Consider the following 24608-nt stretch of genomic DNA (forward strand, 5'->3'; position numbering starts at 1 on the left):
AACAAACTTAGGAACCGCTTTTATTTCAAATTTCATAAACCAAAATAATGAACTATGTCATTCTCAGAGATCATTTTAGCGAAAATGTCAAAAAAAAAGGAAAAAAAAAAAAAAAAAGAATCAAAGAGTTGTTTTGTGGCCATCCAAAGTGGAGCGAATATTTGTCTTCTGACCCTAACTTCACCTAACAGCGGTTTGTTTGGCTCTAAATAAACGATGGAACAGAAGTTTGACATATGAGGAAGGTATGTTGATAAAAATGTGGCCCCTTTAAAATTCACAACCAATGGTATGTATATAACAATACTTGCTGGTTAGATGTATATGAGGCATGCTAGATCCTAGTAAAAAAAAAAAGTTAAATGAAGACACATTTGGGTCTGAAAATTCTTCGCGTAAATTGGTCAACCTACACCGCAAGGACAAGAACTCTTGAAGATATGAATCCCAAACTCCGAATTTGGAACAAACATATTTTTCATTTTGGTATATGAGACACGCTAGATCCCAGATTAAAACCAAACATAAATAAATTTAAGTTTGGGAACCAACACAATATCTTTTTGCATCAACTGATCCCCGCCACAAGAATGGCTCTCAAAAGGCGAAGTCACACTATGGTTGGAGTCATTGTAGCCAACCCTTATAGGCATTCCTAGCTGCGCCGTTGATTGCAATTGCAAATATTTTACATGAGAGTTTCTTTGAGGAAGGAAAATCACAAATATACGGACTTGTTTGATAAATATTTCATTTTTTGCTTTAATCTTATTATAATGATTTGGACCAAAAGTATGTGATATAATTGGAAGAAGTTTGAAGGATATATGGTGGAAGAAATGTGAAATGAATGTTAATGGAATGACACACAAAATAAAATTTAAAACCCAAAACGCTTTTAACTTTCAATTAATTGTTTTCATGTATTCTCCTTTATTTCTCCCTCATCCCTCCCGCCATGTCCTTTTATTTCATCATTCTTTTATTCTTTACTTAAAGCTTCTGTCATTTATTTTCCGTCTATATGAAGCATCAAACAATAAAAAATAAATACATGTAAATAAAAACGAAATGTTTATCAACGGAATATTGAATTAAACTAGAAGCGTAATCTCCGTGTTATGTGCGATTGACGAGTAAAATCAAACTCAAGTTAGAGCCCATAACATTTATGAAATGAAGTCACAGGCCCATGACCCAAGAGCCCAGTGAGTCAGCTGTTAACAATCTTCAAACAATTACTTATCTAGTAATTAGGAAAACATTTCCATGCGACGGTTTGGCCGAGTGGTCTAAGGCGCCAGATTTAGGCTCTGGTCCGAAAGGGCGTGGGTTCAAATCCCACAGCCGTCAAAATGTTTTTTATTATTTTTTGTATAACCATAGACTTAGCAAACAATCACTCTCAGCTAAAGAAAATACTCCACCAAACAACTTTTAGCCCAAGTAGTTTTGGATGGAATGATGAAGTGGGACATTTTAAGTTCAAATTACCTTTCAGTAAAAAATGACGCTCACAAACCTCGTTGCATCTAATTAAGGAAGAACAATTTGTAGTAAAACGATGCAAAACAAATTTCTTTCTTTATTTTTCGTTGACATAAACAAAGATTTTTCTAATTAAATGGGCTAATGTGATATTTCGACAGTGATACTGTCATAACCGCTACATGTCACATGAATCATAATTTCATATTTTTGTGGAAAAATAATTTTCGCACACCATTTTTATTCTTTTTTACTCTTGTTTAATTCTAGCATTTTGATATAAGAAATAAAAAATAATCTTAATATATAAATAAATATGATTGTGCAGAAAAAGAAAAGAGATTATGTAAATCATATTTCTCAGTATTTGAAAAGATCAGAGCCCTAGCTGGGATCCAACCTAAATGGGCCAGATTGAACTATTTTGAGCCCAATATCCGAAAGAGTAAGTAAGCCCAAATATCCTTTCGAAAGTGTAATGGATCAACAAAGCCCAATCTCTGTAAAAACCCAACGAATCCAAGAGGAGATCCAAAACGGAGAGCAAAAAGAAGGGGAGGAGAGAGAGGGAGGAGAGAGAGATGGCGGGTGCGTTTTGGGGGACGCGAATGCTGGAGATAGTGAAGAAGCACGACTCCGGCGGTCTTGTTTGGAAGAGAATAAAGCTGACCACCACCCGTAAAGCCAACGCCAAGAAGCGCCTCCTCCGCGTTTGGCAGGTTCCCTTCTCCCTTCTTACTGTTCCATATCATTTCTGATCTGTCAGCCTCTGATTAGGGTTTTAGGGTTTAGGGTTTTACTGAACACTTCAAATTTTGGAGCTATTACTTGCTTGAAATCGGATTATTTGATGTGAAAAGTTATGTGGCGTGTAAATAGTAGTGCATAAACCTCAGCATTTGGTGAAGGGCTGTTGATTTTAGACATGTGAAAACTGAGAAATTTCCATTGGGTTTTCTAAATCATAGTTTCAACATAAAAATAAGCGGAAGTGATTGAGTTTGGCGACTTTGGTCTCGATAAATGACCATAGTATTGGATTCAGTGGAGTAGTGGTATCCTTTCATATTATTCATGTAATCGTAATTTCTAGTAGATTAACCGGGTGTAATAGATGAAATTCCCTACGAAGGAAACTGTGTTATGTATATGCAAAAGCTTGTTTGTTCGTAGTCATTGAGCTTAAACATGATTATCATCTAATGTGATCCCGCTAATACCAGACTGATTGTTTTTCCTTGGAATTCTATTTTCTTCAATCTTTTGGATCCTAATTATCAATCATTGATTCAGTCTAATTCCATTGTGGTGTTTTTGGAGGTACCAAGGACTTATGCTACATTAGTAAGACATGCGTTACAAAACATTATATGGAGGGATTTGAAATGACTAGATGCAGGATTTATTTATGATTACTTGAAAGAGTCATTTGAAAGTTCTTTGTTTGGCGGCTTTGAAATGATCATGTAGTGCATTTCAAACCCTCTATTTAATAATTTGTTGTGCATTTCTTACTAACGTAGCTTAAATTCCATGGCACTTGGAAATTCCTCATCCAGACACACCATTGTAGTTTTTGCGGGATATATAATATTTATTCAATGAAAAATGTCAAGTGCAGGTTTTGGCTGCCTGTGGAGTCTATTCTGTACTATACGGGTCTTTTCACCTCTTATAGAATCCTGCCCATTTCAATCATAGTCTACTTGGACGGTCTAATCCATGTGCTTATGCCTTTACCATCTCCCTCTAGTATCTGCTTCTGTTTACAAGAACGTCAGGTTGTGGGTTGTTCCATGAAGAGCTACTTCGTATATATACATCTAGATGAATGCACTGCTAGAATATTGATAGTGCAATGTACTTATGGAGTGTGTCTTATACTTGTACCCTCAAAATTCTGTGTTGGGATTAATGTTGTGTCACAAAAGTGGGTGATCTTCTGTTAGACTAGACTGATATTGAACTTCTGGAAATGCCACTTTCCTTGCAGAATGAAGCTGTCCTGAGGGCATGTGCAGAAACACCTTCACAGTCATCGGGTGCTGCTACTGTTGGAGTGTCTGAGAAAAAAAACACAGGTAGCCAATAATGTGAGTAAGGAAGCTAGGCAAACCTGGATGCATTGGTTCAGGAATAGCAATGCTATAAATGTCAACTATTTGTTATAATCTTCGACTGAATGCTATCGTGAACTTCCATTTTGATCTTTCTATTTCTAGAGTTGAGTGTTTAAGTCCTGGACTGAAAACGATTGTGGTCTTATATAACGTGGATAACTCCGATGATCAATAAGACTATTCTGTATTGCTTGCTGTCAATGTGTATCTCCAATATGAAGCTTATTGGTTTATGGTAGCTGTATTGCCCGGTAGGAATGTGTCTTTAAGCATGTCATTCAGTAGTCAATGCCAAAACTAAGCTGGCCGTAAGCTGAGATTGGCTGTCGGATTTCAGGACATCTTAAGTTATTTTACTTTTAAAACTCATGAAATGACTATTCTTTATGGAGGAAATATCTCTAGGCCTACTGTAATGTTTAAGTCGAAGTTGTTTGAAGAATTAGGAATTTTATTGTCGAAAGGGATCGTTTAGTGAAATTGCATCAGCAAGTTATCATTGCTAATGAAAAGTCCGCCCTTGGTTTGTAGGGCTGATGGAATTAGGTTACCTTTTAGGGAGGGAATCTTTGCACTCCCAACCATAGGATAATACCGAGCTTTGTCATAGGATGTTGTGTGGTCCATGTTTTTGTGTATAAGATAACTGATGTACCTACTGATGAAATGTGGACACAAAAAAGGCCGAAAAACGGGTTGAAAAATCCTTCACGTTCCCAACCCCTTCTGTAGTATCTAGTACCGTTCAACATCGGAAAACTTAATTAAATTAGTTCATTTTTCGTTGTCTGCATATGTCGCTATCAACTCATAGAATTTGAAGAGAGATGCTTGAGGCCATTCATTGGTGATGAGTTTATGGTTTTTAGCACGCAACCATATATGATTCCATTACATGAGCTTAATGCTCCTCCATATGTGTGTTCAATATCATATGTACGTCTTTGTCTTTTATTTATACAAGATTTCTGCAGCAGGGAAATCTAAAGATATTTGACAAGTTAGTGCATCTTTGGATGTTGAAATGTCTCACTTTCTGCTTGCCAAAAAGATGGAAAATTGATCATCTTTTAGTACAGGGAAGAAAGGTGAGAAACTAATTGGTCATCGTGGAGGTTGTTGCCGTCCCTTGTTTCCTGTCAAGGAGCTCATCACCTCTAAATCCTTTAATCTTTAGGAAAGAAATAATTTCCGCTCGTTCGGGTTTTTCTTCTGCACACTTATGTTTATTTTTGCTTTTAACGCAAGTGTGCAACGGAGGCATGTGGAGAAGTTACTTCTCCTGAAATAAACTCAGAGATAAACTTGAGTAGGGTTGCTCTTTTAAGGTGGATTAGCACAGAGTTGATTGGGACAAAAAAAAACCCAACCTTTTTTGAGACCCATTCGAGTTTTTTACCCTCTTGAGTAGGAGAGATTTTTTAATGGGTTAGAAACACAGCTTGGTCCATCAAGTGTTATAATACTGATGATTGAATGCTTTAAAACAAAATTCTAACTACTTATCTTATGACAATGAATATGCCGATTCGTGTTTTTGACACACTGAAAAATTTCTTAGAGGAAACACAAATATCATTGACCCCCATTTAATTCAATTAGGCCACATAATTTACATCTTTGTGCAACAGTTGGTATTAGCTTTTAAAATCTGTTTGAGGGGTTAGCTGTGGCAAATAGCTACCGTGTGGGGAGGTATTTCCTTCTGCCATAGGGAACCTACCCACCTACTGAATGCCTCATTTAAATATACCAACAAAAAAATTATCCAACCCTCCCTCTTGAGATTCTCAAACATTGGATTCCTTTTAGCTGTGCAGTTTTAGTTCCATCTCTACTTCCCTCTGTCACAATTTGGGTAGGGACATATTTGTCCTAGTCCTTTGCCTAATTGACAAACTGTCTCTGTAGTTTACTCCATCTTTCTTTTGAACCCTTTAATTTATTACACTTGTATAGTTTTGTTGCGGGTGGATTATCCCGTCGTTCGTTATAAAACGAGCATGAGCCTTACGCTTCCTGTCATCCTATTCATGTAAGTTAAATTGAGGTTTACAATAATTAAGATTCACTGTACATAACCATCTTGCTCGTTTGGCATGGAGTTCTAGAGAGAACCTTCATTAGCAATGGGAGGTCCACCCTCATTAATTTTAATGTTGGAGATTATTATTTTGATTAGTGTTTGATTTGACCGTGCCATTAGAACTGGTTTAAAAATTGGAGATGTCTCTGTTGCATAGATCCTAAGCAACCCCTCTTAAAACTTAATTTTTTCAAAAAAAAAGAAAAGGAAATAATATATAAAAGTGGTTGGTTGTGGAACTGATCAACATACACAAATGGATAAAATACATTCCCTGTCTGCTTGGTAATGTTTTTGAAAATGTCAGAATTGCCCTTCCTTTGAGAGATGATAGAGACCACAAACTACCCCCTCACCCCCTCAATTCCTATGCGTTTCGAGGGCAGAAAATCAACTTTCATGACACGACATACTGTCGTTGTATTACTTTGTATCAATAATATAAAATTATATAAAGAAATTTGCCAAAAAATGTATTATTCTAATGAAACAATATAAAAGAATCTCTTTTTAAAACGTATTATTGACATGAAACACTACTGTGGATAAGTCCCCGTCATAGACGTCCTTATGCGACGGGGGCAAGTGTATTTCTTTATGTGATTGACCTAATCAGTTTGTAGCTGTAGTGTGTGGTCTACCACGACGGCCCGCCCACGTGATCGACAATTTGAGAACCCAAGTCAGCAATCCACAATCCAATCCAATCCAATCCCCTCTCTCTCTCCTCTCTCTCACATACACACAATTTTTTTTATTATTTAATTATTTTTTGTGTGATGAAAATGAAAAGAAATATATAGAAAAAGTGACGTGAAGAACTCCAAAAGGAAAATAGGTGATTCTAAACCAGTGTCAAAGAAACATTGGCCGGCACATATTTTTATTTATTTATTTTCCTAAAATATATTTAATTTTGTAGGTTCTTCCCCTCTGTTCATGGCACGGCAAATTGGCAAATTGCCCTCTCAATTATTCATTAATCAGGGGAGAAATGATAACGGTGCTCCCTCAAAATTAGACTTTTCATAAATTCTTTATCATTTTATATTTTTTGTTTAATATATTTTATAATCTTAGTTTAAAAATTAATATTAAACTGTAAGATGATAAATAATTCTAAAAAAAATTTCACTTTTAAAAAAGTTTCCGTAATATTTCTGGGGAGTGATAATCAAAGGTTTAATCATATCATTATGCCGTCCCTTGTCCACTTGATGTCCACTTGGCACTGGATGATGGGGTTGTGGCCCATCCTCCTCAAACCTATCCAACCTACGATATCATCATCATCCATGCCTCATGTTTGTATAGGACAACAACCAATCTTGTAGGTTTTGTTCCATCATTTTTTTACAATTTTTTTCTCTTGTTCTTTAGAATTGATCATGTTTATAAATTTACCTTTCAACTTCAATGAAAGAAGCTAAATTCAAAGAGTTAAAAGCTCGTTTTAGATCGCTCTTTGTATTTTCAAATAGAAAATTAGATGCGTAAGGGGTTTATACTTCTAGATGATTCCTAAATAAAGAATTTTGAATAACTTTGGTCAGATATTGTATTTACGCTCCTTTTCTTTCTTTTAGGGCTAGTTTGGTATTGTTGTGTTTTAAAAAAAAAACTGCATATGTTGTGCTGTAAAAATAAGTAGTTGTAAAATAAAGCAATTACATATTTGGTAAACTTTTTATTGTAAAAGTGCTTTTAACAAAAAAAAAAAAAAATGTTCAAGTGTTTGGTAAACTTTATATAAAACTGTTGTGAGTATTTTAAATGACTAAAAGGGTATAATTTTTTAAAATGGGATTTCTAGGATTTGCCGTGTCCTGCCCCCCCCCCCCCCCCCAAAAAAAAAAAAACCCGTGTCCCCCTCAACCTTTCATCACCACCCCACCACCGCCCTCTCTTCCTCCTTCCTAAGGTTCTGCTAAACAAAAACCGAAAACGAATTGTGAAATTTATGGGATTTTGACGTGGGCAATCTCGTCTTTGAGGATGTGTCTTCAAATTGGAAAACCCAGTTGTAGTCGGATCTTTGCCATCGAAACCCTGTCTCGACGATTTGCTAGAAAGCTGCACGGCGATGATTCTGGGGTATTTGGAATCGCCGGGAAACCCAGTACCTTCTCCTCCGACTCCAATCTCCTAAGTCCCTTCACCTCCGCCTTATCCCTCACCTCATCTCTCTGATGTCCCTTCTCATTCGCCACCATGACTCCACCACCCTCATGATCAAGACGTCCCTCCCCTTCACCTCCCACAACTACGAGCTGCCATCGCGCACGCTCGAGACCACTTCCAAGGAGTTTATGACGTTCTTCCACGACATGGCATTGATGCGCCAGATGGAGATCAAGGGAAAGAGAAAGAGAAAGAGATTATAATTGGGTTTAAGAAAGTTTCATTAAACTCTACTGTTCATCCACCTACTTTGAAAAAAAAGCTGGTTTTGAGAAGCAGCAAAATGCTGCTTCCATTTTTCTGCTTATTTTGGCTGAAACTTTGAAAAGAAGCATTTATTTTACATTTACCAAACACATTTTACATCCCAACTTTTTTTCATAGCTGCTTTTTTTTTTTTATAATTTCAGCTGTGCCAAACTGGTACTTAGTATAACATAACAGTATCAAAGAGTTTTGAAAGTGACATGACTCTTTCATGAAGATGTTGTAATTATTAGCCATAGTGGAAACTGTCAGGGTTAAGAAGTTACAACCTTTCAAATAGGAACTTGCTAATCTATGAGTATACCAAGAAATTATAAAAGTTGTACCTATAAACCAATCCCATAAAATGAAATAGGCACAAGAAAATAGTACGAGCCCAGACCAACCTACAAAAACGAAGTGGTCCCTCCGTAACCAATCATCCATAATATCAGTCATTTTCATCTTTGGTAAATTTACTAAGAGCTATATAGTCATAATGATCCTCCTATTCAACTACTTCAACCATTTTCGAACACCTCATAACATTTTTCGAACATTCGAGGCTATACCCATGTATGATGTATATTATAAAAAATATTCAAGCACAAATTTCTTTTTTCAACAATTATGACTATACACTCCATCTGTTATGTTAGTTGATTCTTAGTATCGAAAATTGTGTAAAAAAATAATGTTACAGATCTATTACCTAAATTTGTTACTTCTTACTTAAAAAACAAATTGATGAGAAATTACGATTATCCGCTACCTCAATTTGATTATCATTACATAATAGGAGGAGGGATTCCATGATGAGTTGTGTGTGTACTTTGTGTCCATGGCATCCATAATATTTTACTGATGATTTTTTTGGGCCAATAATTTTCTACTGGTGATGGAATCAACTACGTCAGGCTCGTGGCTCTTGCATGCGCGACAGGTGTGCAAAACATGAAGTAAATATAATTAAAGTAATAATTAGGAACTAATTAATGATAAAATTATCAAAAATTAATGCACGTCAATGTTTTTAAATAAAATATATTGATGAGAGAAAAAAGAATGCAAGTAGTAAAGAGTAGCTAAAAAAACAAACACGCAACAAAGAGCTGTAGCTAAAAGAAAAATAGACAGCAAAGTTAACAACGCTACATCAAAGCAGCGAAAAAACACTAACTATTCATAGTTATATTCCATTCCCGTAAAGTAGAGTCATTAGCAGCGGAATGGGTGATTTTCAAAAAACTTAATCGAAGTCTAATGGTGGACTTAATTGAGTTGAGAACCACCGCAAAGGGTTGACATAAGTTCTTGAATCTACGGTTGTTCCGCTGCCTTCAAACATAATACACTGTAACAGCAAGACTTAACTTCAAAACTATCGAAGATAGAGATTTTCCCCTGCAACGGCTAGTAGCCCACATGACAAAAAGAGGCCAAGGGAGCCTTAGCCAAGGGACATCGCACTTGAATAGCACCGAAGACCAAATACCATCGGTAAAAGGACACTCAAAGAAGAGGTGGCAATGGGACTTCGTAGCACTAGAGCAGAGTACACAAGTGACAAGAACCAACGAAGCAAAAGTCAAAATTCTATCCATGGTAGAAAGCTTGCATTTAATAGCTAACCAAAGAATGAAGCTTATCTTCGAAATATTTTGATTATACCAAACAAGCTTAGACCAACCAACTGTAGGCTTGGATTGCCGAAACGTATCCCAAGTAGAAGCAGCGAGTAGATGCCAGTGGGACTTAGGAGGATTCTGGAGATCCTTTAATCATATCTATTCATCGTATATCGTACGGTCATAAATTATTGTAAATTTTTTTATTTAATATTGAATATAAACAGTATCTGATAAAAACTGACTGCATGATGTACGATGAACGGATGTAATTAAAGGATCTTCAAGATCTTCACAAAAAAAATCCGACGAGGATGCTCACTCTAGTGGGACAATCTTTCCCCTAATCTGGGCTAATTTGTTGTCTATCAGAGTTATAACTCTGTTTGGATTAAGAATAAGAGGTATCGTTTACGTAAACTAGCAGGAATAAATGCGCCAGAAATCATGTGCTTTTAGGAAATTTAAGGTGTCTGATTGATGGGACGGATCCGTTTTCAAAACTTGGGACCCTCTCCCAACTGGCCAAATCCCATTTTTCTTTTCACTTTGCAGTGCTGGTCCCTGCTAAGCAAACATTCCACTGTATTTTTAGTCGCTTCTCTACTTTCACCAACTGGTCTTTTAGATTCAAAATTTAGTTAGCCCTGTTTCCCTACATCACCAACCTGCATTCGTACGAGAAAAACTTTTGTAAGATTATCTGATTAGATTAGTGTTCACATTGAATGAAATTAACGTAAAGTTTTGAAACCAAAATACAATAGGTCTTGTGCTGTTTTGAGATATGCCTTACAAATAAAGATAAATATTGGTATGATTTGTCACCATAACAGCTCTCAACCTAGACGAGATTAGTGGAGCCGAGTGGAACCCTATAATGATCCCCGGTTGCTCTACATAAGTTTTTCCCTTATAAGACCCCTATTTTTTTGTAAGACACTAAAAATAGTACAAAATTGCAACAAATGTTTGTGGAAAAACTAGGTCAGAATGTCTGTTTCTTGGGAATAAGATTCCGGGGTTTAATCTTCCATGATGCAGATTGGAGTGCATTTGAAGATTTGCGAGAGAGAGAGAGAGAGAGAGAGAGAGAGCCGGCTTGGAATTTGATTCTTGGAGATTTGATTTCGAACCATCTGAAAACAATGTTTCGGAATTGGGTTCCTTTTGAGTGTGAATTTGAACTTTCCACAAAGGGAGAAATGGAACCTCGTGCGAAGGTGACGATCTTTGCAGAGATAAAAATTATTCTAAATTCTTTTGCTCCTCTCTGGATCACTTTTCAACACTTATTCCTTGAAAATATCATATATTTCTATAAATAAATTCTGCTGCGTGAAATGCAGAAGAACATGTTCAGATTACAAGGATTTTTTTTCAATATCTGAAGAGTATCGCATACTACCGAGCATTATGGAATTTTTGGATTATATAATCACCCAAAATCGTTCCAACCACTCAAACAAATAGTGAGAATGGAGAATTGTTAATACGCGAGAGTGCCACTGTTAGTGCTGAAATCGGGTCCAAACAAATGGAAATAGAATGTAAATACATCAGATATTAGAAAACGTGGGATTTGATTACATAAATTATAAAAACCATCCATCACTCTCCGAATTACGGACTACAAGTTACTTGCCGATTTTCTTCCTAAACTTGGATTTTTCTCAGATGTTTATTCTGATAAAGCAACCAGAAGAGCCCAATTACTGGAACATAAACGAACTAATTTAAGCGGATTATAAATTAATTAATTTAAACTGCTACTGTTTTCTTCTAACTAAACCTAAACTATTGCCACTACTGCTTTCTTCGTGATCATTGTCTACTTGCTCACTAGAAACCACATCTGTGATTCCACTCGACCCTGAGGAGGAAGAACAAGGTGCAAGGCTCAAATTTGCCCTGTCTTTCGTCATGAAATCGTAGAAAACAGGCCTCGAGTTCTTCGGTTTTCGAACATCGCAGGGAGGGCTGTTGAACTTGCTGCTCCTCATTTTTGCCTCCCCTTTTCTTCAAAAATATGCGGCAAAGAACCCAGTTGTCCATTGGCACCACAGGGCTCTGCAACAACAAAATAGTAAAATAAAAATGTGTTCTTTGTGGTTTGGAGAGCAGAATTGAAGAAATATCTCAAATGGGGTTCTTCAAAATTGGGAGTTTAAGTTGGGGACTCGAAGATAATCAGATACCGTTCTGGCTTCAATCATAAAACATGTGACCAAGGATGACTTTTAAGCCTCCGCTTTGATCTTATGACAAAATAAACTGCTAATCTCATTGAAATAACACTAAATAGAACAAGAAGCTCACTTGGGTTGCATTCTTTTCTGGTGGGGCAACGGAGGCCGGATTTTCGGGCAAAACTAGGCGGTATTCGTGCATAATCCAATCGGTCCTAGTGCCATGGGGAGGCTTTCCTCTATAAAAAACCAGAGTTTTCTTAATTCCCACGACTTGGCCGCCCCTGCAAGTCACAATCTGCTTGTCCAATCCGGTCGCCTTCCAGTAACCAGAGCCCGTCGCTCTGTTCGATCGGTTCCCATTGGGGTACTTGGCCTCCCTAGTGCTGAAGAAGTACCTCTCTTGCGCACAATCACCTAAACCAAAACAAAACAAACCAACTGAGTCTTTCAATTCTCCATCTAATTTCTTATAAGTAGCGATTTTCGAGCTCCATTTCAAGCTCTCTGCGCTCCAAACTGAATACTTGACGATTTCCGCACTCACAGAACGAGTGCAGAAGCCGAAAAATGGGAGATTCGATACCATTTCCGTCTAAAACACTGATTTGGGTCTTGATTGGTAGGCATTTGGCATTGTAGTTTGGTCAAACCAAATCAAAATTAAAGATAAAAAAAAAACAATCACTTCAAACGGAAGAAGTGAATTGCACGGAAAAGTGAAAAACCAACCTGGCAAATCCCAAGGGTCGGCCTTACAGACATCAACCTCCGGGATGATGGAGGCAGGCAAGGGGCAGGAGTAAACCTTGCGCCGCAGGTACTGCAGAACAAGCTCCTCGTCCGTCGGGTGGAATCGAAAACCGGGAGGCAATCTCAGCACACCATTCTTCACAAAATTAATCTCTCCATGTCCGAGAAAATCCCAATGAACTGAAAAAGCTAAAGCCTTTTAGTCCGAGAAAGTCCAATGAACTGAAAAGGTTAAAGCCTTTTTGTCCAATCCCAACTCAGAAATCTAATCCTGAGCAAACAGAGTCATGACAGGGTCTTATAGTCCGTTGGAGGATTGGATAATATAAACAAACGAGGTGATTGGACAAGAACAAGAGGGAACAAGAACAAGAAGGAACGAAGAGTCCTAACGGAAATAAAAGTTTGGAGAGATTAATGGTGGTGAGTTTCAAGGTGAGAAAGTGTGGCTTCTTTTATAGTAATGGGTGTTAGAGACAATGCGAGGAGAGAGAGAGAGAGAGAGAGAGAGAGAGAAGAGGACGCCCATTTGGCGTAAACAAGACTCAATCTCCTTTACTTGGACACAATTTTAACAAAACGTCGAGGGCTCTGCGAAAAGGTTAAAGTTTTTGCCAACTAAACGAAACCCAAAATCCTTTGAGAGAGAGAGAGGAAGACTTTCTTCTTTTGGTGTTCGACCTTTGTGTGTGTGTGGAAATAACCGAAGCTGTTAAAGCCCTTTTGGGTTTCTTCCCTGCCTTCCAAATCTCAAATTTTGATTAGAGTATGGTTTTGTTTTATCGTTTACCTAAATTGCCATTTTAATCCTTACCCTTCATGTTGCAAACTTGTATATTTTTTGGACGGTGGGGAGGTGCATTTTGGTCATCTCACAAAACAATTATATTGTGTACGTTTATTGGCTTCTTAGTTGTAATAGGTTATTTTAATAACTTCTTAGAATCACCAAAAAAACTGTTTTCGCATATATGTCAATTTTGTGATTGACATGTGATTAATTTTATGGAGATGTCATTGTAATTTTACTCCAAAGCAATCACATATTATTACGTAGGAAATCTTACATACAAGTAAATGTCTGATCGGTTTGGGATACTGCAACATTAGCAATGCTATTTTAAGTAGGTTTCTTTTATAAAATTTAGGGAATAAGCAATGCATGGCTCCTTACTTGCAATGAGATGCAGGAAAGCTACTCTCTACTTCCTGACATTGCAACATCTACCCTACCGTTCAACAAAAGATGGACGAGATATTTCACTCTCGGTTGTGATTACTTGATTAGGCTTTGTATAGAAACAAGTAAACTCATTCTATGACTACCCGAAAATCATGTCTTCATTCATTTATTTCGCATGCCCGAAAGTTTAAATGAGGCTTAAAAGTAACATATATTATCTCCAAATCACCATCAGATATATATAAACGTAGAAGCGAGTCTTAGAAGTAGCATTCCTTATCTCAAATCCACATTTTAACACAATTATTAAGTTAACTTATTAAACTCAGAAAAGGAAATGTTTATGGACACATATGCAAGTAGTTTTTCTTATATGCTATTGTAACAATAGCAGTATTTCAAACCAGTAACACACTGTCATATATAAAATTTGATATCAATGCATTATTAATTTAGAATACTGCTAGAATAACACCGTCGTTGTAGGTAGATTTTTCCGTACAATTGAGAGAGGAAATGCTTGAAGGGTATTATGGTCTTTGTACCGAAGTCTGATGAGCAAAGGCCAAGTACCGGTAAGAGCAGAAGGTATTGGAGAAGGGTTTTCTCCCCTTTTAATATTTCTCTCATTTTCTCTCTTTTTATTTAAACGGTTATGGTTTAGCTATGTTAATATATTATATTAATTTTTTATAAAAACAATAAAACTAAAAAAAATATGTGAAAGAAGAGGAGGAGAAGAGATAAAAATATGAGAAGAGAAAATCGTACTCCAAATTATTAGTTGCAGGCAGCAAAGGGTTACGGCCTTGTAAGGATGAAGTCACGTTAGGTCATGCTGACAGCCGTACTTGACCAAAAGCCTTAAAAGTCATTGGGTGAAATTACGGTTGTAGCCTCTGTCATCAACAAATAGTTATGGTGCCATTTGCCAGGTAAACAAAAGGTCGGACTACGGAATATTTATGTCTGCGGTTTTTTTTTTCTTCTTCTTTTTGGAATATTAAAGAACCAACAAAAACAAAACTGCCTAAATTTGTTGAGAAATGAGAATATTAGGCTTTTATTTTTGTAGTTTTTTATTTTTTATTTTTATCTTTCATTCAAGAAAGTAAACCATTGACGACACCAATAAAAAAGACAAATGTTATTAAAAAGCTGATTATTGTATGTTTTTAGAGGCCGTACTTGATTCATCCGCCCCCTTAAATTTGCAACTTAGAAAAAAAAAATTAACTATTTTGGACCCTTTTCTCATATCGTTACCAGCCAAATCAGATATGACCGGTTGAAGAAAGAAGAAATGGTCTATGAATGATTAAGCGAGGCTTTACCTTAAAGACTAATGAAATGCGACTTAGAAATTTTATTACACAAAAGTTATTTGAAGACCTCTTGCTTGTGCTTCCCTACTTACTTTTGCTATCACCTCCACAACTTTCAATCTACTCGCTTAAATGGAGATCAATAATGGGCAGAAGGGCTTTATACAAGACCGCATAGCGGGAGGGAGCCTTTCTTACCTGCTTCTTAACAGTTTTTTTCCGATGAGAAAACATTTGACTTCTTTACTTTTCGATATCTATGATGTCAAAAAAAAGAAAAATTTTACCAATTTCTTTTTTTAATCCTCATAAAATGGAATTATTTGAAGAAGGTTCAGATATCCTTCTTATTTATCGGGTGCTTCATAAGCTAAAAATATATTATCGATCCGACGTGAAGGGGCTCTTACCAAGTACACAAGGGGGAATGAGAATATTAGGCTTTCATGTACTTATTTCTACGCAGTTTTGTTTTATTTACAATTTAATATTCTTTGTTAGTTGTGTCTTACACAATTAAAAATATCTTTTTATATCTAATCTAATATTATTAGTCCACTTATTCCTCTTTACTTGTAAAGATGTCTTAGGTTCGATTCTCGCTAAAGATGAATTTGAACCATATTATTGCTAATCTATTGTGAGGATAAACTCACCCTTCTCCCTCCCCCCCGGGGTAGTGTAGATGTCACATCCCGGCCCGAGCCCCCACCACATCCCGGACTCGACTCCACCGTAGCACGATATTGTCCGCCTTGAACCCCTACCACACTCTCACGGTTTTATTTCTGGAAACTTACACGAGAACTTCTCAGTGAGTCACCCATCTTAGGATTGCTCTCGCGCAAACTCGCTTAACTTCGGAGTTCCTACGGGACCCGAAGCCAGTGAGCTCTCAAAAGACCTTGTGTTAGGTAGAGATGAGAAATACATATAAGGCTTACAAGATCCACTCCCTTGGGCGATGTGGGATCTCACAATCCACCTCCTTAGGGGCCCGACGTCCTTGTCGGCACACATCCGGCCAGAGATTGGCTTTGATACCAAATTGTCATATCTCGGCTCGGGCCCTTACCACATTCCCAGCTCGACTCCACTGTAGCACGATATTGTTTGCTTTGGGCCCCGACCACACCCTCACGGTTTTGTTTATGGAACTCACACGAGAAATTCCCAATGGGTCACCCATCCTGAGATTGCTCTCGCAGGAACTCGCTTAACTTCGGAGTTCCTACGGAACCCGAAGCCAATGAGCTCTCAAAAGGCCTCATGTTAGGTAGAGATGAGAATATACATATAAGGCTTACAAGATCCACTTCCCTGTGCGATGTAGGATCTCACATTAGATAATATTGTTTGTTAAAAAAAAATATATATATATATTATTATCCATTTCAAATGTTTAGTATCATGGCAAAAAATAAAAGATAATTATATTAAATTTTTATCTTTTATACAACAATATAGATTCACTAAAACGCCTGCGATTTGGGTTAAGCCAATGAACTATTCACAATAAATTGAATTAGAACTCGTTGTTCAATTGAATATAAAATTTCTAAATTATAAATAAAAAATTATCATTAAATTATAATATTAGGGAATTGTTATTGACACTTCAAAAATCTCATTTTGCACTCCAAACTTTCTATAATTAGAAAGAAAAAAAACACTTATGAAAAATGTATAATGAGATTTATGGTAGTACTAATAACAGTTCCTAATATTAAATATTAAATGACAGTAATCTATTTATTTGAGGTTAGTCCAAATACTCCCGACAAAAAACATAGAAAGGTCAGCTAATACTTCAATGAGTACTTAAAAGTTAATAGTGTAACTCTTTTAACAATCTCTTTGGTTACGTAATAACCAAATCCTGTTGATGTTATTCCATATAAAATCCATCATAAGATTTTGGCTTCATTTTTTTCTTTCAAGTTTCTATCAAAGATCTTATTAGGTTGTTTATAATTGTTAATTTTCATTAAGCATGGATCCAGTTATATCGAATATAATATCAACAAAGTCTTATCCTACTAAGTGAGTTGGCAATATGAATCCTAGAATGCCAGTGCGTCGGTTTTGTGTCAAATCTTCTGTTATCTTCAAGTACTTCATGTCTTTTTTAGAGTTTCTTATAAGTCTTTATGAGTCTTCCTCTATCATTTTTACCTTTAACCTCTATCACATAATCATATTTTCTACCCAAAGCATCTTTAGGTCTTCAGCCACAAAATTTGGGATACTAACATCAAGGCTCATAATCTTATGACATCTTAACTTAAAATAGGTGGATTAAAAGAAAGTTGTAAGTATTTGGTTGGACAATTAAACATGAAGAATATAAGTATGGCATAATATCTTCAGCCACCTAAGTTACTTGCCAAAATAGATCAAACCATAAATAATTGAATTATAAAACAATTATATATCTTATATATATATATAAAAAAAAGAATCATATCATGCATGGAATATTTGGCAACAAATCAATTAATTTCCAAAATATTCATTTCTTTTTATTCCCCTTTACAAAATTTTAGTCAATATTAAATGGGTACCAATATTTGATTTTATGGGATTGTAGGCTGCACGCATAGGGATGCGTGTTAAGCTAATTTGAATATTTAGTACAAATAAGAGATCGTTTGACAGTACTTTTAAAATCTTGAAAGCACTTTTAAAATTAATTTTTGATAAATATACATGTAAATCTTGAAAAACTACTTGAAATGATTTATGTAAGAAGTACATAACTAATACAGTGCTTATTACAGAGAACACGTTCGAGTGTTTTTGAAATCTAAAAATATTTTTTAAAGACACTTTAATCATTTTAAAAACAATTCTAATAAAGTCTTATATCTGTACGTTTCATCTTTTTGTGATTAGGGAAAAAGGGTAATTTTGGTTGAGAATGACAAGGGTGTTATAGTAATTATGATGATGTTATGGCTCGTGGTGGGGGGTGGGTGGGTGAGGGAATAAAGTTCAGGGACCTACTTGCCTCCAAGACGAAGGGCACCCACGTCGGATTTAGGGAAACTGACAAAAGTGCCACCTTCAAGCAATGCCCCATTTCAAGATTTCCTCAATCTTCTTGTCTCGCTATTTTCGATCAGTTGGAAATTTTAGGAGAACTCATCTAAACAATCTATTTTCTTGAAAAGACACTCCTCTCCTTCCACCCACAGATTCTAGTCCGATGGTTTTCTTCCTTCTTCTACTACAATAATAAACTTCTTTTGATATAAAACAAAAGAGCTACTACATCCACTCACATTTTTTTTTTCACTCACCTTATTATCTTACTCACTACTAAAAATAAAAAACGAAAACATTATTTTCCCGCTATTGTTGTTCCCAAAATGACCTTCACATTCCAGCACACGGTCTGGTTCTGCCTCTCGTTGCCGTCTTCTATTTGCCCCCACTCTTTCAGTATTGCCTCTGCCTTTGCAAAACCTGGATTGAAGCACTCATGGGTCTCTCTATAATTTATATATTTGTTTTGAATCTTCTACTTTCAATTCCAAACACATATTTCAACCACAAATTCAAACAAATTTGAGTCCCACTACTAGATCTATAAGATTTGTGACGGGAAGATAGAAAATTTACATATATATAAATCAAAAGATAGAAAGTCTCAGATCAAGACCAAAGTGTACATCCTAAAATGAAATTAAAGTGTACATAATGCATAAAGATAAATGAGAAAACGAAGAGAGGAGAGAGTGGGATGGTGGAGTGTGAACCCACGGCTCTAGTTGAATGGATGAGGTGAGATAATTACCAAGGTTTTGGCTTTTGGGCTTGAGAAATTTTTATATAGATTTTTAGTTTGAGCATATAAAATAAGGGCTATAGAATTAGATTTTTTTTTTAAATTAATATAGACGGTCTGGTGCAGTTCTTACGGTTCTTGAGAATTAGAAGTCAGAACTGGCACTGTTTTAAACTGATTTGGTTTGGTTTGGTTCAATTTGGTTCTGGTCCAAATTTAAACGGTTTTGGTCAACCGGGTTTCTTACGGTTTTTTTTTTCATCCGATTTTGTTCGATTTCACAGTTTCTCAGTTTTTATATCAATATTGAAAATTATCACAATTCTCCGTAGCTTGCACTTTGGATTGCTTCTTTGTCTTTATATGGCATTTTGTTAAGGGGTGAACTTGTAAATACAATATTGAATAAGAAGCCGGTGAGGACATAAGATACAGGGGTAGTCATTCAATTTGCCAAACAAGAGCATCATATCATTCTGTAGTAAACCGGATTCTTCAGGGGTAGTTTTGGAATTATCAAAACTGGAGTGGGGATAACGTGGGCCGGTTTAGATTGTAGTTAACCGGAGCATCGAACATTGACAAATGAAAGAAAAGCCTGAGTCCGTAGGCGTAGGGAGAAGGGCAACCCTTTTATCACAAAAATTAAACAATTTTGTCGACCGACTTATAAAATAAAAAGCGAGCCTTTTGTAAAAAGAAAGTATTAAATAAAAAAGGGAATATCACAAGAAAATGAAAAAAATTCTCAGCCAACTTGTAAAAATAAATTATAAAAAAAAATATGGAAGGAATAGTTGGAGCTGGATTTCGTAAGCCGAAATGCGGCTGTGATTTTTTATTTGTTATCTATTTTTTAAAATTATTAAATTAATTAATATTAGGTTTTGTTTTTGTGTAGAGTGAGGGTCAAAGGAGGTTGCGTGTGGGTGTCGAAGAGAGTTTTGATGAGAAAAAAAGAGAAACGTCAAAGGCTGCAATTATTGTTTTTTTTGAGTAAAATATGTTGTTCAGTGGAAAATGCCTTTCTCTGCTTCCTTCCTCCTTCTTCGACCCAATCATGTTTTCCATTACTCTAATAATCTTTCAATTTAATTCTTTTTAATTTTTTAATTTTGGGTCTTGGGGGTTGGCTACTTGGCTTGGTTTTTCTTCCTCTTTGCCTCACTCCTTTTACTTTTAATGGGAAATTCATCTTCTCGGGGTTGCCCCCCATTACAAGCATCCTAATGGCCAACATACACTACATATATGCACACCATGCCATGAATAATGAGTTAGGCATAAACCATCTTTTGAAATTTGAGTTGGAGAAGTCAATAAATAGGGTTACTTGGAAAGAAAAACAGCCCCTATGACATGTGAATTTAGAGAATGTTTGCACGATTTTATAGAGTATGGATCTCTCAACTCTAAATTCTCACATCTCTTTTGTTTTATAGAGAAGTCAACACAAGATCGTGACGTCGTTTAATCGTGACAGTTCAAATAGGAGGGGACTAGAGGGAGGGGGTAGAACCCTACTCTCGATTTTTTTGTCGCATGATATTCATTATTCTAGGTTCACGTTATTATATATATAGACGGTAATGTTAAAATATGTTATAGACCAAGTTTAAGTACTAATGAATACATGCATGTTATAATATGAATGAATTGGTAAGAGTACTTATAGGACGGTGGCATTGACGGGTTTAATTATACCCAAGGTACACGTTATAATATGGATGAATTGGTATGAGTACCTATAAGAAGATGACATTGGTTGATCTAATTTTACCCAAGGTGCACGTTATAATATGAATGGATTGGTATGGGTACTTATGGAACAATGCAATTGACTGGTCTAATTGGACCCAAGATGATGCATGCCTCTTGTTCTAAAAAGAAGTGTTGCTATTGAAGTGTTTATCTTGGTAATAAAATAGTGGCAAAGTAGCTTTTTAAAGGCCTAATAGTATAATTAAAGAATAATTGACAATTAAACAGTATAAGCAACAGATTACATTAGGGTTTAATTATTAGCTGGAAAGAGAGATCACCGCTCACAACCAAGTAGAAGTGCAGTTTGACGGGTAAGAAGAAAATAGTGCTCACTCCCCTTTTACGTCAATGATTTTAGTATTATTTGTGCTCTTCTTCTTCGCAGAGCATCATTTCCCATTTTCTAAGTGCGTCTCTTTACAACGACAGACTTAACTTTCATATTTGTCACAAGTTTATAATATACATTTTAGGGTTTTGTGGAGTTCAATGAACTTGATAATTAACATATAGTTTTGTCCCAGAAGAAAATGGATGAGTGATGTCATATCATGCTATTTAAAATACTTCCAAACAATTGCTTGTAACATAGACAACTGACACACAAATATATTTTATGTATATACTCTAGCACTGATTAATTAGTAATTTAATATGTATTAACCGTTTGTTAGGCTTGCTCCACATTAATTAGTTTTCATAATCTAAACCAACCATGGCTTTAGGCTTTTACTTAAAGATCATCTTTATAACATTTCATTGAAATGAGAAGAAGTCTAGTTATCTAATTGTGACCTAATAAACAGAGGAACACAACACAGTGTTGTTTATAAACAATGGAACATTTACAATAATAATTAAAGAGCTAGACGATTTCGATTTGAATGAATTTTTACAAGGAAGATTTATGAATGAGTACCTAAAAAATAAACGATTCTAGTCATGAGTTTACTCTGTGAATCAAGTACAAATGATTAATTATCTTCGTGTCATATATTACTATATATAATTAAATGATTATTGCTTGAATACTCCTGTATATTTAGTAATTATAAATTACTCTATACGGCCATGTTTTATATAAGGCTGCAATGTCAAAATGGTCCCTGTATTTTACTTTATTGGCCAATTTAGTCCATATGTTTTCAATTTGGTCAAATTGGTCCCTGTGTTTACATCCTTAGCCGATTCAAGACAATCCGTTAAAGGACCATTAAAATTGACATGTGCCAAACATGTGAGAGGACAAAAATGTAATTTCATGTACACTCACTAAATATATACGATGCCTACCTTTAAAAATTGTCGCTTCATTCAATTCACTTGAGTACTATGCGATTTAGGACATGTCAATTGTAACTGTCTTTTAACGGATTGTTATGAATTGGCTAACAAATGTAAACACAGGGACCAATTTGGCTAAATTGAATACACATAGACTAAATTGATCGATAGAGTAAAACACATGGACCATTTTGACGTTTAAGCATTCATATAATATATACACCAAATATTGTAACCATGTTTGAGTGAAAATAATATAGGTGTGAATGTGATGCATCAACAAGTAAATAAAATATCCAATGGGAGTCGAATTTCTAGAACAAATTAAGGGTTAAGGGTTAAAATATTCAAAAGTTGCCATTGATTTCAAAGTTGACCAACCTATTGTTTATGTTGTTGACGTAGCTGCCTTCGAGTGGTCATTACGTGTTACACATGCACTGCGCATGCAGTGATCGACTGACCTCATTTTCTTCTTTTTCCAGCTAAAATATATTTGTCAACCAACCCGAAGCAAGCAATCGATCAGATTAATGTCTGCAAAGAGACATATGTAAGCCTCAGGTTATTGGAAAAAAACACTTCCTGATCATAAAATTAATAGCTGTCTTTCTTCACTTACAGGCAAACACGACATAAGATCGTTTCCAACCCTTAAGCTAAAATCTAAAATTTTTAGCCCAAAAAATTTAAGTTTTAGCTCTCTAACTCTTATGATCTAAATTTTTTAGCCTGAAATTATTAAAGATTAAATTTAGGTTAATTTTTTCTTTTAAAGTAATTAAAAAAAATTATGTACACTATCATAATTTAATTTTATGAACATCTTAACCTAAAAATATTTAAATTTCGATAAATATTGAAAAATCACTAAATTGGGGAATTTTGAGATAAATATTTTTTTAAATTATTTTAACCGTTGAATTTAAATTTGGACCGTTAGATCTTTTTTACCGTTAGATTTGATTATACTCGATCTTAGCCGTTAGATTCAATAAATCCTGGGAGACAGGCCATGTGGGTGGGGTCCCGTTGGTGGTGCTCACACCATTTTTTGAGTTAAATCTTGGTGGAAATTTGGCTTTTAACTTTTAGTCCAGACATTTAGCATATGTTGGTTGGGTTCGGGGGATGAATAAAACCTAAAAAATATCATTTGGCCCAGGATTAAGTTTTGGTCTAACCAACAACAGACATTCTTCGTATACAAGTAGTCGTCGAATTGATGTCTTGAACACATGAATATAGCTCAATAGGGTAAGCTCGAATCTAAGTTAGATTTTACGTGTGATTAGAATTATCACACACTTATAAAAGCAGAGGTGGAAGAATTTACTGTTCTCGTGACGAGGTTGAAATTTGACAATCAGAAGCCTTGTGCATGGATTTTCGAAGTACAAGTTGTATTTTGCTTTGTTGGGCTGATTTTTTGCTAGCTTGTTAATGTACAAATGATTACGATACAATTATATAAACGTCGAACAAAGTTTATGAGGTGATGATGGTACAATGATGGTACTAATCTTATATAATGTTGTTGTACTGACTTTTCTACTTTTTTTTTTAAATTTTAAATTCTTTAAATTTATTATTATTATTATTATTATTTTAATACTTATACGTATCAAACAACGTACACGAACCGTACTTTTCTTTCTTTGAATAAGTACTTTCCTGAACTGCCAACTTTGGAATCAAATGCTTTGCAGTGCACGCTAGAAAGAAACTTCCTCTCCTCCTGAAAAGGCCCATCAAATGCTAACAAAAAGATGGGCGTCTTTGGGCGTGTCAACAAACTGGCCCACTTGATGATGTCTGTATCACCCTCATTGTAAAGAAAGATCTTTCAATGTATTCGAAACACAAGTAGGACATCATATGTAATTATACAATTGGAATGTCATTTGAATTTTTTTTTTTCACCAATTGTATACTAACGTGTGGCGTACCGTCTTGTGTTCTGGGGGCACATAAATATCTCTCCATTGTAAAGTTGCGTCTTTTTTAGACCTCATTCCAAGAAATTAAGAGGGCATTTGTATTCTTGTTTTAGAAGCAAAGTACTTGTTCACTTTTAACTTTGTTCCATTTTATAGGGGTTATAGGATAATTTTTTTAACCGTAGAGTACGATTATTTAGGGTCTAGACATACAAAATCAGTACATTTGTTAACATATAATGATCTAACTCACCTCAATTAACGAGGGTTGGTTTTGTGTGTGTAAATGGAATTATTCTTATATTGTAATATTTGAAAGAACAAGAGGCACTGAACCTAGAATCTACAACTTTTAATGTAGTATGAGAATTGTTATTAGAATCGAGTGCAAAAGAAGTGCCAAGAATATTTCCTTTAATATTTATTATAACGGAGGTTGAGAGGGGATACAAATAAAATTATTCAAATCAGCAGTTAAGTTTCGCAAGTAGTACTTATGTGTTACGCATGTTCAAAGAAAATTGTATATCGATTGTAGCTTAGTTGATTAAGCTTGCACCAAAAGTCTCGATTTCAAAATTGGACGAGTTGTAAAACTTGTGTCCAATTTAGCCCAACCCCATCAAGTTAG

General features: G+C 35.5%; 1 protein-coding gene and 1 non-coding gene across 2 annotated transcripts; one reads left to right on the plus strand and one right to left on the minus strand.

The window, feature by feature from the left end:
* The first annotated feature begins 1273 nt into the window (after positions 1–1273).
* On the plus strand, positions 1274–1353 carry TRNAL-UAG. The gene has a single exon. It is a non-coding gene; the product is annotated as a tRNA-Leu (tRNA).
* A 9940-nt stretch (positions 1354–11293) lies between these two features.
* On the minus strand, positions 11294–18281 carry LOC103941022 (NAC domain-containing protein 83). The gene is given in 5 exon segments (XM_048574708.1): positions 11294–11719; positions 11721–11819; positions 12069–12355; positions 12671–12887; positions 18210–18281. Coding segments are annotated over 5 exon segments (876 nt in total). The 3' UTR covers positions 11294–11518.
* Positions 18282–24608: the final 6327 nt, after the last annotated feature.

Source organism: the organism of the source record quoted next, unplaced genomic scaffold (assembly GCF_019419815.1).
Source record: "Pyrus x bretschneideri cultivar Hongxiangsu unplaced genomic scaffold, Pyrus_bretschneideri_v1 Contig74, whole genome shotgun sequence".
NCBI lineage: Eukaryota > Viridiplantae > Streptophyta > Magnoliopsida > Rosales > Rosaceae > Pyrus > Pyrus x bretschneideri.